The sequence below is a fragment of the Geotrypetes seraphini genome, chromosome 3 (assembly GCF_902459505.1).
Source record: "Geotrypetes seraphini chromosome 3, aGeoSer1.1, whole genome shotgun sequence".
Classification (NCBI taxonomy): Eukaryota; Metazoa; Chordata; class Amphibia; order Gymnophiona; family Dermophiidae; genus Geotrypetes; species Geotrypetes seraphini.
Window position 1 is genome coordinate 361,051,878 of NC_047086.1, and position 16,926 is coordinate 361,068,803.

Sequence of the window (16,926 nt, forward strand, 5' to 3'; positions counted from 1 at the left end):
AAAAGTATCAGGTAACCTTTTAGAAGTGGGAGGAAGGTGAGAAAAGGGTTCAGATTGGGTGGGGTAGGGAAGGGATAGAAGGTCTTGAACGTGGGGGACATTGGGGTATCCATGCGGCTGCTGTGGCACCATAACCAAGAGAGTCTAGGGGTGATGAAACCTTGAATCCTTTACTGTGTTTAGCAATGTTAAAGGACAGAGTGACCAGTAAGAAAATCTATTAACATAGAAACATGATGGCAAATAAAGGCCAAATGGCCCATCTCCACTACTTCCTCCGGAAGACTGTTCCACACATCTACCACCCTTTCTGTAAAAAAATATTTCCTTAGATTACTCCTGAGCCTATTAGGTCCTGTTGGCTCTGGATTGTGCTGCAGAACTCTGTATTCATCGGTGTGGGATTACACCAAACCTTGCATGGAGCATCTACCATATTATGCATTTGTGTCACTGGATTGTCCATGAGTTTCAGTTAGGATTCATGTGATCTTGAAAGCTCATGGACACCATTCTAAATATTCCTTATTTTAGTCCAGCATGGGATCTCGCTGCTTATGCGCATCTGTGCTCATTTACCAAAGAGGTATCTTAGCTGACCGAGCAGGACTTTTGAAGGGAATGGAAATGGGCTGCTAGGGGACAAGCTGGTCTACTGCATGTTATCAGTGATAAATCTTACTGCTATTTGTTTGTCCTTCCCAGGATGTCCTTTAGTGATTTTTTGAGAAATTACTCACGGCTGGAGATCTGCAACCTTACCCCAGACACCCTGACAAGTGACACTTACAAGAGGTGGAGCTTAAACAAATTTGACGGGACTTGGAGGCGAGGCTCTACTGCTGGTGGCTGCAGAAATTACCCTCGTAAGACAGCACTTGCATTTCTTTCAATCAAATCCTTCTGTTAAGATTTGCTGGTTTCTTCCGAATGCTTAGTGGAAACCAGCCTCGATTGGGCTTTAGCAACATTAGTATTTGCAGATGTTCAGAGGTTTTCCCCATTCTTTTTCTGTTTAGACCAGCTATTACAGGGATAGCCCTCAACCAGGGGCCACTGGCTCGTTCCCGATCTAGATGTACCTGGGCCGTGAGTGTGGCCAGTAGATGCCACTGTTGTGCAGTGACTAGGACTTAACTTTCTTACTTCTTAGAGGCTATGAGTGCTACCTCTACAACACCCTCTGCAGTCCTTTATTTGTTTTTGTTTTCAGTAAGTGTAAGAAGCAGAACCCAGGCCTAGAAATTAAACTCGGGTCTCTTGTAAGGCAAAGTTCAAACCATTTACCCATCAGGTGTCCCCATTATGATATTTTGAAGGGCTCTACACTGGGTATCATTTTTAGAACTGAGGGCTAATCCACTTCGGTGAATCATTTCGAATTGATTTGTTTTCCCCAAAAAATCAGACTCACTGATTTAGTGATCAGCCGTCCCTCCCGGTGAAGCCTGACAAATCTCTAGGGCCTCCTAAATCAGCAGTGGCAGTGGACGGCTAGCAGACGCAGGTTCTGAACAGGCTTGTTCGCGGCCTGCCCTACTGGAGCCTTCCCTCTGCTGCATTACTGATGACATCACTGATGATGAGGCAGAGGGAAGCCCTGGCAGGGCAGGCCGCAAACAAACCTGTTCAAAGCCTATGTCTGCTAGCCGTCCACTGCTACCGCTGCTGCTGCATTAGTAGACCCGACAGTATGTCAAATCTCGGGGGGTGGGGCAGCAGTCGGGAAATGCTGCATAGGGGGATGGGAGGGACAGAAAGCTGTCCGCACAGGAGGATTGGACAGAGGGATGGAAAGCTGCTGCACAGGGGGGAAGAAAAGAAGAATTGTTGGACATGGGGTGGAAGAGAGGAAGGGAGCACAAGTAGAAAGGGGTGAGGGGGAGAAATCCTGCATATGGTGGAGGGGAGGGAGACATGCATGGAGAAGAGAAAGGGAGAAATGTTGGACATAGGGTAGAGGGCAGGGAGAGATGTACATGGGGAGAGAGAAATAAATATTTCACATGATAATGAAAGGGAGAGATGCTACATGGAAGGGAATAGAGAGGTTTGACCCAGGGCACAAGGCAGGGGGAGAGAGAGAGAGAGAGAGACGGTAGACAGTGGGAATGAATTGTTGGACATGGCAGTGGAAGTAAAGGTACAGAGCTGGAAGATGGATGATGAGCACAGAGAAGGAAGAAAAGTGTATCTTGCCAGAGCTGGTATTAAGACAGTGAGCGTGAGCTAGGACCTAACAGAGGAAAAGTCTTTTTTGTTTATTTTGTTTATACCATAGCATGGCGTAGGGTTGGAGAGGGCAAAGGGTGGGTGAAGAGGCTACAAAATAAATCTGCCAGGAAGTTTGAAAAACAAAACCCAAAACACCCAATTGGGCAGGAAAAGCGAATCAAAAAATTGATTCAGTAGGCTGAATCGAATCAAAATGTTTTTCCCTGAATGGGCAGCGCTAGTAATTACCACTAACCAAGATGTGAACAGTGATCCTGAATGAGCTCCTTGTTTTTAGACAGTTTCCAATACCTGTAATACAGTTGATACAGGAGCAGAGCACAGAGACTAATACATGGAAATTCCTGCCCCAGACTGAACCGTCGGGGCCCGGCCCTATGGAATGCCTTGTCAGTTTCTATGCATCAATTGACCCTGTCAATTTAGAAAAGAGATAAAAACTGTATTATTTGCATGTGCTTTTGGCATAATCAGTGGAGGTGTAAGAGATTCTATCTTTTAGTGTTAGGCTATGGTTGACACCAGCTTTAACTGTCTTTTTGAAGATGTAATTTTGAGATTATGTAAAGATGTTCAGATGTTTTATGATTTTTAAAAAATGTGTATTGTCATTGTATTTTGTTGTTTGTTTGTGTATGTTTACATTGGTCCCCGCCTAGACTTGTAGATAAGCAAGCTACAAATAATTTTAAATAAATAACTAAAAAATCAACATCATCAGAAGGACATTAAAATTAAAAATAAAACAAAAGATTTTAAGTACTCCTAAAGTTTCCCTTTACTTTGAGAAAAAGTTTAAAATTCTGACAGTAGAATAAAAATACTTTCAAACATTTCAGGGCCCCGCATCCTGTGCCACAAGTTACAGTGTAGTATGGCAAATCCAGGTTTCAATTCCCATCAATTTGTGCTGCTTGGAGCTGAAAGCACTATTGGGGGTGACATACTTAAACCCAGGGATAGTGAAAATATAGCCACATAAGAACATAAGATTTGCCGCTGCTGGGTCAGACCAGTGGTCCATCATGCCCAGCAGTCCACTTATGCGGCAGCCCTTAGGTCAAAGACCAGTGCCCTACTAGAGTCTAGCCTTACCTGCGTATGCTCTGGTCCAGCAGGAACTTATCTAACCTTTTCTTGAATCCCTGAAAGGTGCTTTCCTTTATAACTGCCTCCGGAAAAGTGTTCCAGATTTCCACCACTCTCTGGGTGAAGAAGAACTTCCTTACGTTTGTACGGAATCTATCCCTTTTTAACTTTAGAGAGTGTCCTCTCGTTCTCTCTACCTTGGAGCGGGTGAACAATCTATTTCTCTACTAAGTCAATTCCCTTCAATATCTTGAATGTTTCGATCATGTCCCCTCTTTTCAAAGGAGAAGAGGCCCAGTTTCTCTAGCCTCTCATTGTACAGTAGCTCCTCCAGTCCCTTAATCATTTTTGTCACTCTTCTCTGGACCCTTTCGAGTAGTACTATGTCCTTTTTCATGTACGGCGACCAGTGTTGGATGCAGTATTGCAGGTGGGGGTGCACCATGGCCCGGTACAGCGGCATGATAACCTTTTCTGATCTGTTTGTGATCCCCTTCTTAATCATTCCTAGCATTCTGTTCGTCCTTTTCGCCACCGCTACACATTGCGCGGATGGCTTCATTGACTTAGCTACAAGTACTCCCAAGTCTCTTTCCTGGGGGCTCTCTCCGAGTACAGCACCTGACATCCTGTATTCGTTCATATGATTTTTGTTACCAAAATGCATCACCTTGCACTTATCCACGTTGAACCTCATTTGCCATTTTGTGGCCTGTTCCTCACTGTTCACATCTTGGCTACTGGCCGTTGAATGTCGCTCAGAGAAGGCATCCTGTCAGCACACAAGGCCAGCAAAAGTTCCCTAGGCATCCTGTCTAGCATAGAAGCCAGCTCTAAGTGCCAGCGGGTGCCAAGCACCCCCATTATTGAGCAAGCTCCTTCATCGTGTCCAGGGAGGGGCAATTTATATTGTGTTTGGCACCCCGCAATCATTCTGAAACATTGGCACAAAGTCTGCCTGGCATGAAATGACAGAGAACCCCAAGATCGATAAAGGGGAAACACAAACATATTTGTAGTTCAAAATGTTGTGTATGGTGGCTAAGAAATGGGGTTGCAGTGACGGTTTCCAGGCTTCAGCACCGATTCTCCAGCCTGGAGCTTGAGACTCTTTAAAGAATGGTGTTTTTTTCCCTCAGACACTTTCTGGATGAACCCCCAGTTCATGATTAAGCTGGAAGAAGCTGATGATTATCCTGATGACGGTGAAGAGGGCTGCACCTTCCTTGTGGGCCTGATTCAGAAGAACCGCCGGAGGCAGAGGAAAATGGGAGAGGACATGCACACAATTGGCTTTGCCATCTACGAGGTAATCGCCCCTAATGATCATGATGGAGTAGGAAAGAAGGAGCAGGAGGCATGAAACAGATTGTTACACTCTGTTTTAAAGAAGCTGTCTATATGGGGATCGCAATTAGTTGATAGCAGTAGAAGCATTCATATTGTCTCCAAGCTTCTAACCCCTAGAGGGCGCTGTTCAAGGAGTCCTCACCATGGAAACAAACAAGTACATATTCAGCAGCAGCAGCAACGATTGCATTATTTGCTACAATGAATATACATAAAATACTGTAGCACTTTAAAAATATGTATATTCAATGCTGCTGTGTGATGCTTAGGGTTTTGAGACGTCCGGAAAAATCTCTCTGTCCAGGTACCTGGAGGGATTTCCAAAACCCGGAAGTTTGTCTGGGTTTTGGAAGTCCCCAGCTCAGGGCCGTGTCTGGAGGTCCTCTGCACATGGCATGGACGTTGACTTGATGATGTCATATGTGCATGCACAGAGGGCCTCCAGACCTCAGGGAAAGAGACGGAAGGTTTGACTAGGGGTGGAACGGGGTGTAGCTGGAGGCAGAATGGGGTGAAGCTGGAGGCAGAACAGGGTGGGGCCAGGTGTCCTCTCTTTTTAAAGGGAAAATCTGGCAACCCTACCTCTGCTGGCTATATGTCTAGTGGCAATATTTAGCCACTGAACATATAGCTTAAGTAGTTTAATTAACAGCAGTATTTTTTCTGACTTAAATTAAATCGTTTTGATGTATGGGGATTGTTTTTTGTCTCCCTCTTGGTGCTTACTCTCATGCTACTCCATGGTTTTTTTGGGGGGGTTTAGGAGGGGGTGGGGTTCTTTTGGGGGTGGTTTGGGGACTTTGATTTGTATTGTGGTGGGTTTGACTATTGCCCTTTATCTAATTTTGTATATATAAGTAATAATTATGGTAAGAATACTATGTATATTTATGGCAGAAATTGGGATGGGGGGTGGAATTTGAAAATTGTTGAGCTTACTTTTTGCTGTCTTTGCTATATTCTTTCTTGACCTACAGATATTTGTGTTAATTTGGTTGCTTTTGATTGCTCAATAAAAATGATTTACTCATAAATTAAATCGATTAGCTATACAGATGGTGTTGAATTTCACTGCTTTACATATAGTTGGCCACTTTATCCTGTTTTGGTACAGGTACAAGATCCTTTATCCAAAATCATTGGGACCAGGCATATTTCGGGTTTGGGATTTTTTTCAGTTTTTGGAATGATAACGTTACGCCTGAAAAAGACAGATCATAAGACCATAATATTGCTGCCAAATATTTTTTTATTTCAAAATAAGGCAAACATTAAAAACGTCAAACACAAACTTGCCTGCACAGGCTGACATGTCCCTGCATCAAATTTTCATGCAGAACAGATATAAAATAAAACATAGGAGTGCATATCCCAACACTTTTCATAGTCTTTTATTTTCCAGTTGTTTAGTAATCTGTACTCTTTCAGAGGGAGTGTGCATGACTTAGGAAAGAGTCACACTATCCAGGCCCCTTTTACAAAGCCACTACCACAGCTTTGTAAAAGGGGCCCAAAGAGTACACATTACTGGGGAGAGAGTCGCAAACATTAAACACTTCAAGTACTTCAAACAGAAACTTGTTCCAAACTATGTTACTGAAGCAAAACCTTTAAATTAAGCTTTAACATTTAGTCACAATCTTTAGTCTTTCTTAGCCAAAAACATCTTAACATCAAACATCAACTTCTATCTGTAATCGGCTGTCTGACGATGGTGGAGGAACAGTGGCAGTCTTTTTAAAGACTTCTTCCAGTGTCATCTGTCTAATTAACAAAGGTTTCTGTTTCAGTAATCTCTCTTTGATTGAGTAGACTGCCATAATCTCATGCTTACTGATAAATGCATGTTATTTCATGCCAGTAATTAACTGGTCACATTTTCATCATATCTATAGGGATTTTTTTCTCTGGTGTTCACAAGGTCTTTATTATCACTACTTTATCATCACTACTAACTTCATGCGTTTCTTTATTTAACATCATTTCACCAACTTCACCATCACTAAAGGATGCACAACTGCTGCATATTTGTCAATATTCAGCACTTTATTAGTATCAGCAGCTTCTTATTAACATTTTCAGATGATAGACTTCTGGCATAAGCAATGAGGCTTGATATAAGCATTTCATCACTGAGTTGGAAACCTTCAAAGTCCTCCTATACAATTTCATTTTCATTGAACATTGTTGATGGCCAAAGTTTATGTGAAGCCACTTTCTAGCCCTTTGACCTGAATTGTGCAGTGATCAGAAGAAACGCATGCACCTGCATTAGTTTCAGCATGTATCACATCGGGAAAATTAGCTACTTCTGGTTCATGTCAAAATTTTGATTTTTGGATCTTTCCAGGTATTGGCAAATGCATAAATATCATCCTTAAGACTGAACTTAAGAAAATCTTGAATTCTTATGCCTCTGTTAATTGCATCAAGCATGCAATTTAGAAAAATTCCTTGGTCACAAGGCTGTTATAAGGATGTCACATTGGATGGGAGGTAAATGGCAGAAACATTATTTTTCACAAGAGGTTCTTGAGGTGGATCTACAGAGAAGTTGTCTAGAACCAGTAAAACTTCACAGTTCTCATCCAGTTCAGCTTCTCTACAATGAGCTCTTGCTGCTGGCACAAAGTGGTAATGGAACCAATCACTAAATATTTCTCTGGTTACTCATGTTTTCTTGTAAGCATAATAATCCACAAGTAGATGACGTATACCTTTAAAACATCAGGATGCTGGCTTTTTCAAATCACTGCCAACTTTAATTTGTATGTGCCTGCAGCATTGGTACATGAAAGAACCCATTCCTTTGTGTCCTTAAAACCAGATGGAGCTCGTTCATCAGATATTGTCATTGTTTTTCTAGGAACATAGCACCAATTGAGAGCTATTTCATCAGCATTGTAAATTTGTTCAGGAGTCAGGACCAAGGTTTCTATCAGATATTCTCTTAGTAAATTCATCAATGTAATTTTCAGCTGCCTCGTAATCAGCAGAATCTTTTTCACCACAGATTGTGAGATATTTAACACCATGGTGCTTCTTCTGCATATTCTGCATATTTTGAGCGAAAATACTATTGAGTTTAACAGCCGCCCTCCCTCATGTTTTTTCCTTAATTGTTTTCTTTTACTTTGCCTAATGTAGTTCTTGCCTTTTACCTTATGTTCTTGTTTGTCTGTGTTTTTAATTGTTTTTAAAAGTTTTTTTAGTTATACCGTATTTTCACGCAGATAACGCGCACCCGTGTAAAACGCGCACACGGGTATAGCGCGCAGAAACCACGATTTTATGTACAAAAACTTTTGTATACCGCGCTCACGCATATAACGCGCATGCAGCCCGACTGTCCTTTCGCCCGCCCCGACTCTCCTCTGGCCATCCCGACTCTCCTTTCGCCCTCCCCGACTCTCCGTTCACCCTCCCTGACTTTCCGTGCATTGCCCCGACTCTCCGTGCGCTGTCCCGACTCTCCGTTCACCCTCCCTGACTTTCCGTGCACTGCCCCGCCTCTCCGTGCGCTGTCCCGACTCTCCGTTCACCCTCCCTGACTTTCCGTGCACTGCCCCGCCTCTCCGTGCGCTGTCCCGACTCTCCGTTCACCCTCCCTGACTTTCCGTGCACTGCCCCGCCTCTCCGTGCGCTGTCCCGACTCTCCGTTCACCCGCCCTGACTTTCCGTGCACTGTCCTGACTCTCCGTTCACCCGCCCTGGAGCCTTAGGTCCCACCTGGGGGCGCGGCCTGAGGCACACGGTCGGGTTGGGCCCATGTGCCTCAGGCCGCGCCCCCAGGTGGGACCTAAGGCTCCAGGGCCTATTCTGATTGGCCCACGCGCCTTAGGCCCCACCAGTAGGCGGAGCTTTGGGACGGATGGGCCAATCCGGCCTCATTCCGTCGTTGGCTGCCTGCCGGACAGGCGGGTTTGGCTCCCGTCTGTCCGGCCAACTACCAAAGGTACGGGGAAGGGGGGTGGGGGTGTCGTGGGGGTCGGCCAGGGGGGTCGCGGGTCGGCTGGGGGGGTGGTCGGAGGTTCTTGGGGGGGGGCGGTCGTTGGAGGGAGGGGGGTTTGCGTCGAGGGCAGGAGGGCCTGGGATCCCTCCTGCCCGTAATGTAGTGCGGGGTGGGGGGTGGGGGTAGGGGGTCGCCGTGGCCAGGAGGGTTTGGGCTCCCTCCTGGCCCGATATTGTCGGGGAGTTGGGGAGTCGGCCGGGCAAGAGGGCTTGGGCTCCCTCTTGCTCCGATCGTGGATGCGGGTGCGGGTGGGAGCGCGTGCGAGCGGTCGTTCGGGGTGGGGGTGCGAGCGGTCCTGCTGGGGGGGGTGAATCGGGCGTCGGGCGGGGTGGGAACTATGTAAAAAAAATTTTGTATACCGCGCTCACGCGTATAACGCGCGAGGGGTATGCGCGGTAGGTAAAAACGCGTATAACGCGCGCGTTATATGCGTGAAAATACGGTAGTTTGGTTGCGTATTGTCACTTCAAATGTTGTATTTTAGTTAAAGTTTGTCTTTTGTTTTTACAAATTTGTGCATCGCCTAGAAGGCTGATTGGGTGGTATAAGAAATTTTAAATAAACTTGAAACTGTCAATGTTCAGTTCTTGATGGTATTTTTTTTTTTTTTTTTTTGCTTCATTACCATCAAACTAGTCAATGGCATGCATTCACCCCTTTGTCAAACCCACTCAATCAGCACACTCTCTAAATCTTAATTTTTTGTTCTATGCAATGTTGTTCTGGTTTTCATTAATTTCTGGTCATCAATCTCACTGTAAAACTTTATCTACCTGTTTCTTTAAGTCATATATGGTTGTTGTTCTCACGCCATGTTCTTCAATTAGTTATTGTACAGACACATCACGATCAAGCTTTTACAATACCTCAACTTTCTGCTTCTCACTAATCTTGAGTGGAATCTGCATCTCTCTCTGCCATTTTCCAGCCCTCCAACCTTTTTCTGCTTCTCACTACCACCCTGGAATTTGCAATTTTCCACTTTCCAGCCACTTTCTAGCCCTTAGACCTGAATTGTGCAGAGATCAGAAGAAACGCATGCAGCTGCATTAGTTTCATCATGTGTCACATTGGGGAAATTAGCTACTTTCAGTTCATGTCGAAATTTTGATTTTTGGAACGTTTCAGTTTTCAGAATTTTGGCTAAAGGATCTTGTACCTATACCATCTGAGGAGTGGCTTGGCACTTACAGAGATTTTCATCAGTGCTATCCAGATAGCACCACTGAAAAATTATAGATAGGAGATTTAAATTTTTTCTTATTTATTTCTTATATTAAATTACATTACATTAGTGATTTTTATTCCGCTTGTACCTTGCTCCTAAGCAGTTTAGTGGTCAGGTACTCTGGGTATTTTCCTATCTCTCCCAGTGGGCTCACAATCTAACATAATCTAACTATGGTCAGGGCAGGATTAATTATTTGGTGGGCCCCTGGCCCTGCCCCCTTCCACCCCTCCCTCTCTCTAGCTCCACCCACACCTCCATCTATTTATTTACCTGCTTCCTTGCTTATTCTTTTTTTTTTTTTACTTCCACTTGATTTTGTTTTTCTCTTTATTTTAGAGCATGAGATTTAGTCCCAAGCAGAGCGGATTAACACTTAGGGCTAGATTTACTAAGGCCACAGATCGGATCCAATCCGTGGCCGGGGGCCTGATTCACGAAGCACCCTCATGCAAATGAGGACGATCAGAATCGCGCCCCCAACCGACCGCACTGATCGCTCTCCAGTGATCCCAATGCATACGCACACCATCTGTAGATGGTCTGCGCATTCGCTGGCCCTCCGTGCCCAGCAGAATTGGAAAGAGAACTTGTTTTTTTTACTGCTTTTGATTTTTACTTTTTCGCGAGCCCATGGGTTAAAACCACAGGCTTGCACTGTAGGGAAGGGCAGGAGAGCCGGGGCAGAGAGCAGGAGAAGCAGGATTGGGGCAGAGAGCAGGGATTTTACACAAGTGACTGGCCCTCAGCAGTCTCTTGTTTTTGGATCCACCAGCCCAGTCAGTGTGCCTGCATTTGTTTAGTGAATCGCATCCTTTCCACTTTGCATGCCTTTTCCCCTCATTTGCACGTGCGGAGCGGCTCGGATTGGAGGATGATTTGGCCACGAGGTTCGTGAATTGGGTCAAAGGAAATTCGGGTTGCAAAGTGGTCTGGACACGATCGGTGTCCTTAGTGAATCTAGCAATGAGGGACGTCGGGATGGCATTCGCGCATGTGCAGATGCAATGTGGTGACATCATTGCGTCGCACCAGCACATGCGCGAATGCTGTCCAACGTCGCTCATTTCTCGTGCAGGTTGAGGGGGGCAGGCCTGGGGGGGGCAGAACTGGGCGTGGTCAGCCAGAATGGGCTGGGGCTATGAGTCCGGATTTTCCATTTGGAAAATCTGGTATCCCTACCCCCACCCCCCCTACCTTATCTGCCCACCATCATTTGCTACCAGTTCTTTTCCTGAGCTGGCACCAAACCCTTCACATTTTCCCCCTTCTTAAGTCCTAATCCTTTTCAACAACCCTCACCCCCAGACCACTCACTGGTTTCGCTGATTCTCTCCAGTGGCCCTGTGCAGAGATCTGCTTCTTCCACAGAAGTTGCAGCTCAGCCCCTCTTTCCTGTGATTAGAGAAATAGGGTCAGGAAGGTGGGGAAGCCTCTCATACAGTGCACCTAAGTCAATATTATGGAAATATCACACTAGGGCACTCAAAGGTCATCAGTGCAGGCCCCTTAGCTTCATTCTGTGATTTTACATAATAAGGAAATGAATACATTATTAACACATGTTTTTCCTGTACCTTCACAGGTTCCTCAGGAGGTGTGTATATTCTCTTCTTCATGTATACTGAAAGTGACAAAATGAGAGACGACGGGTTTGTAAAGCTGTCGGAGACCTTTTTTAAAAAAATTTTTACCTTTTAGCAGTGCAAATAAATAATTAAATCTTTAACTATTGGGAACCCATTTCCAAAATTTGAATTGATTTAGGTAAATAGCGTGTAATGTTTTCTGACACTAAATATATAAATCGATTTTTCAAAGGAAGTTATGTATTTATCAGTGACCAGTAAATGCATAACGTCTTTATTTGTAGTTTTTAAGCTGTTACCAAAATAGTTACAGACCTACATATGATCAGGGATGGCTGCTGGATGGTGGGGGAGGGCTAATGGTGCCCTGTGAAACACCAGGAAAACACCATCTTCCATTGCTGCTAGGTCTCCCTTAGAAAACTGTAATGGGAATAGATTCTTAGCCAGCAGAGTTTAACTTGGCAGGAGAGTCTTCTGCCTGTTTAAAACTCACTAAGCTGGTCATCTGCCAATATTTAGTGGCATTTAACTAGGTAGTGTCTCTGAATATTGCCTGTGACCATCATAACACTATCTGGATATAGGGCTTGGTGGCCCGGGGTCCAAGTTAGGAGTTACCCAGTTAGCAGCAGTCTTTATCCCACTACTCAGCTAACTAGGTAGCAGGTTGAATAGTGGATTTTGGGTTGTTTTTTCCTGACCCTTCATGCAAATCCCCCCACCAGCGCTCTCCCCCTTAACAACACCCCTTAAGAGCTTCTTTACCTCAAAACTACCACAAGAACATACCTCCTGAATAAACCTCCCATAGGATAATTTGCCCCCCTTCTGAAGACCCCTCCCACCCTCTTGTAGTCTCCCCCCCAGGTCTAGTTTAAGGGTCCCTGGTGGTCGAGTGAAGGGCAGACAGGAATGATTCCCTGTTGCTCCTGCCCATGAAGGTCCTGGGTCCAAAATGGCAGCCTCTAGCATTAATCTCACAGAACTACCACACGGCTGGAGGGGGGAGGGGAAGCTTATGGAGAGGGGTTTGAAAGGCAGGAAAACATGGGAGAATTCAGGAGAGACACTTAGGGAAATGTTTGGGATGGGGAAAACTTTAGCAGGGATATTTGGGAAGTTGAAAAACTCTTGCCAGGAGGGTTCAGGAGGGGAGGCTTTTCTTGGGGAGGGTTGGAAGGAGGACTGGGGGAAAACCAATATTTAGCCCAGTACCTGGTTAAGCTAACCAGGTATGGGGTTGAATATTGCACCTACCCAGTTAATTTCTGGGAGATGACCAGGGTCCTAATATTCAGTGTTGGAACCTGGATACTGGGGCTGAATTTAGTCCTCAGAAGTCAAGTGTTTTAAAAATACACTGGCTGCTGCTGGCTGAATACCAGGGAGCAAATAAATAGAGTATACCAAATTAAACAGTTTATTCAAAAGGAAAATGTTATCTGTCCACCAAAATAATCTCTGATATTTGCTGGGAAAACTGGTGAGTCATTATTTTGCCCCAGCTTTCTCCTAGTCTTGTTCTTCTTAAAATAAAAACTGATTAATTTCCAGGAAAAATAAAGTGCCCCCAAAAACTGAAAACAGAGCTCCTTATGTAGGGTTACCAGATTTCCTAATTAAAAAAAGAGGACACGTGGTTCTGCCTGGTTCTGCCTCCAGCCCCGCTCCGCCCCATTCCACCCCCACACAAACGTCTTCTTCCTGAGCTTGGCCATGTCTTGATTCTGGAGGGCCTCCAAGCATGTGTGGATGTGACGTGATGTCACATGCATGTGTGCATACATGTGATGTCATCGTGTTGCATCTGCACATGCTCGGAGGCCCTCCAGACATGGCTCTGAGCTTGTGGCCTTCCAAAACCCAGACAAACTACGGGGTTTTGGAAATCTGTCTGAATACCTCTAAAAAAAGGACATGTCCAGGTTTTCCTGGTATCTGGTAACCCTATTCCTATGTATAATGCTATTTTTGAAGGTGAGGGTTACTACTTTTCCCAGTCCTTGCTGCTCCTTCTCTTCTCTCCCTACCTCATCCCCTATTTTACTATTTCTCACTGGTCTCAAGCTCTTCTGGCTGAGGGGTGGATGTGTGAAACCATTTCCAGGGCTCAATATTTCTGTCACCTATTTTAATTCAGTTTAGACATCCAGGTAATGCTGAGGATCAGCAATCATGACCTGCATGGGCTCTGGATTAGAGAATGACACAAGGACAAATATTTTCCCATCCCCGGGGGAACTCATTTTCCCGTCCTGTCCCTGCCCCATTCCTGCAAGCTCCATCCTGTCCTGCCCCATCCTGCAAGCTCATCTGCACAAGCCTCAAACACTTTAAAGTCATAAGTCATAGTTTAGTTTAGTTTAGTTTTAAGTGTTCGAGGTTTGTGCAGTTAAAGCAGAGCTTACAGGAATGGGACAGGGACAAAACCTATGGGGACAGGATGAGAAAATTGAGTTTCTGTGGGGACGGGGAAATATTTGTCCCCGTATCATTTTCTACTCTGGATCCAAACATTCCTTTAAATAAGAGGTTCAGACTTGGGGTATTTTATTCTATTGGCATTAAAAGTATACCAAAAAGTAGGCCAAGACACTCAAATCTAGTTTTGCTTCTTCTAAATGGCAGTGATGTAGAATATGTCTATTTATTTATACATATTATTTTTTTTAAATAAGTGTGCTGGTCAGTTGAATGTCCACTTGAACAAACAGTTCTTCCTGGCAACCAAAATGAAGGAAAAGTCGGACACCTTCACTAACCTCCGTGAGGTCATGAACCGGTTTTGCCTCCCACCAGGAGAATACATCATCGTGCCATCCACCTTCGAACCCAACAAAATCGGAGACTTCTGTTTGAGAGTCTTCTCTGAGAAAAATGCAGAGGCACAGTACGTACCTAGGGGTGGTGGATATGGATCACATGTATAGAGCTCTCTCCTCCTGCCCACTTAAATTGCTCTGAATATTGACCCCCTAATTTTTCTTTCTTGAGATAAGTACAGTGCTGCATATGAGTTATCAGATTTATTCTTTGCTATATCACAGGGAAAAGCTTTTATTTCATTATCATGCTTTTCCATTATTTTGGGAGGTTTTTTTCATTATTTTGTTACATAAATGCATTTGTAGAGACATCTAAGGCTCTGTTCTAACTGGATTGCAGAGACCTCTAGTGGCTCTACTAAAATATTGTACTCTCACTTGTAAACACCTCCACAGCTTCAAGAAGGGCTCTTCTGCCCAGGGAGGGAAGGGTAGGAAGAAATCCCTTTTGGAGGGAAACTGGAGCCAGCAATCATCGCTAAACCTGTTTTGACAGCTTTAGCAACAATCTCATTTGCTGATCCGATGCAGAAAACAGCACACTGCGTGATTTCTGCATGATTGCTCATTCCCTGATCCGACCATGCAAATAAGCTCATTAATATTGAAATACCATGTATGCCATGTATTCAGGGTATGCTCTGAAGTCTGCAGTGTGACTTTGGAAATAGTGGATTCACTGACCTGATAGCATACCCTGAATAAAGCCACAGCATGATGGTGGAAATGTCGGTTTCTACCTGGCGAAGATGCAGCGAGACCCAGAAACCTGCAACAAGCACAATGCCAGCTGTGGAAACCCTGCGAGAACATGTAATAGTTTTGTTTCAATGGTCTCTTTAGAAACTAGTTTCTTGTTTTATTTTGTTTGTTTATTGGCCAGTTACTAACAGGTAATATCTCCTTTCTAATTACAGAATTGTAGATGATGAGATTGTGGCAAATATTGATGAGGTAACACTCATATATCTCCTTTCTGAGTGCCCAGCACATCCTTCCTTGCTCTTGCCTGCCTTCCTCATACACACATTTCTCTTTTTTAGGCACTCGCATAACCTCTCTCTTGTATGCATGCTCACACCCAGGGCCAGTGTTAGGGGATTAGCACTCTAGCCTAACCTTCAGCTTTGCACCCCTTCAACTGATTTCTAGGCACATCCCCCTTCTTTACACAACAATTTTCAGGCCCACAACAGAAAGGAAAAAGTAATCCAGCACAAAAAGAAGTGGGGAAGGGACTATTCGCATCAACCTTTGGAACAAATGCCATACAATTAACTCTGCCAGCCTTTCTGTTTCTGATTTGGAACAAGGCAGTAAGGGTGCTATTGGACAACATGGCACCAGTGGCCTCTGTGAATTGTCGGGGTAGCACCAAGAGCCAGCAGGTGGTGGAGGAGATGAATGCACTTATGAATTAGGTGGAATGGCAAGGCACCTATGGATCTTTCCAAATTCTTTATTCATTTTTTCATCTTACATCAAGATCACAATATTACATCATTTAAACCTTGTAAACATCACTTGTATTTCTTTTAACCTCATCTTAAAAACATACATTTATACCCTCCCCTCCCACCCTTCCCACAAATATTTTAATCAAAAATATCATATAAATATTATCAATTGATCGAACCTTAATATAACTTTATATCCTCCCCCCTATGAATAAGTGTACTTTCAATGGATAATGGTGTCTAATCATTGCAATAAATTGTCAATGGCCCCCAAATCTGTTGCACCTATTGGATCTGATGGTAGCAAATGTGGCTGAAGTGGAAAATGTCCAGGCACGCCCCTGATCACCCCTGCCCCTCCAACATCTACACCCTCCTTGCATTACATTTCCAAAAAAATGTCTGCTCTAAGGGGCCCCTTTTACAAAGCTGCGGAAGTGAATGGGAACTGAATTGGCTTCAGTGGATTTCTATGGCTTTGTAAAAGGAGCCCCGAGCTTATAAAATTACAACTAATTGCACTTACGCATGTAGCTGCACATTAGTGTCAATTAATGCCTAATTTATCTATTGACATGTGCTTAACCATCACTATTTTATAACCTACATGAGCAAACGCAGAAATATATTAGCAAAATTAGTTAGTTTCTTTTCCATTTGAGAGCTTTCAGAAAGTGAGTCAAAAGAAAGACCAATATAAGCATAATACTTCTTAATACCAATTACAACTGAATAATATGCCCGAGATCACCCAGAATCAGTGGCAGAGTGGTCTGGTTTTCCTGCTCATTTCCTCTGTGCGTGTTTCAAGACCCCATTTCTGTGAATCCTGCCCCCTCCTTGGATACAGCTAATGGGGCAGGTTTTGTATGCAGTTGCTTGGTGCCGCTGCATGTCTTCTGTTTTGCCTCTTGATATTCCTTTCTTCATATGTTTTTGTTACCAGCCTGATGTGGAGGAAGATGAAATTGATCCTAACTTCAGAAAACTGTTTGCACAGCTAGCTGGGCAGGTGAGTAAAATCCAGGCTGACACTGGACAGAGATCTCAAATTTTCAGGAGTTTTGACCGCTGTGGATCCCAGAATGACTCTGGGAACTCTAACCTGTTTTGTTTTTTAATTTCTCTTTCCATGCAC

At 44.2% G+C, this 16,926-nt stretch overlaps 1 protein-coding gene across 1 annotated transcript in view; it reads left to right on the top strand.

Moving 5' to 3' along the window:
• LOC117356530 (calpain-2 catalytic subunit-like) overlaps positions 1–16,926 on the top strand; it is a 128,990-nt gene that overhangs the window by 71,148 nt on the left and 40,916 nt on the right. The window contains exons 9-14 of the mRNA XM_033935860.1: positions 706–866; positions 4,464–4,633; positions 11,500–11,511; positions 14,185–14,396; positions 15,249–15,285; positions 16,735–16,800. Coding sequence (XP_033791751.1) covers positions 706–866; positions 4,464–4,633; positions 11,500–11,511; positions 14,185–14,396; positions 15,249–15,285; positions 16,735–16,800 — 658 coding nt within the window. The remainder of the gene's footprint in view (positions 1–705; positions 867–4,463; positions 4,634–11,499; positions 11,512–14,184; positions 14,397–15,248; positions 15,286–16,734; positions 16,801–16,926) is intronic.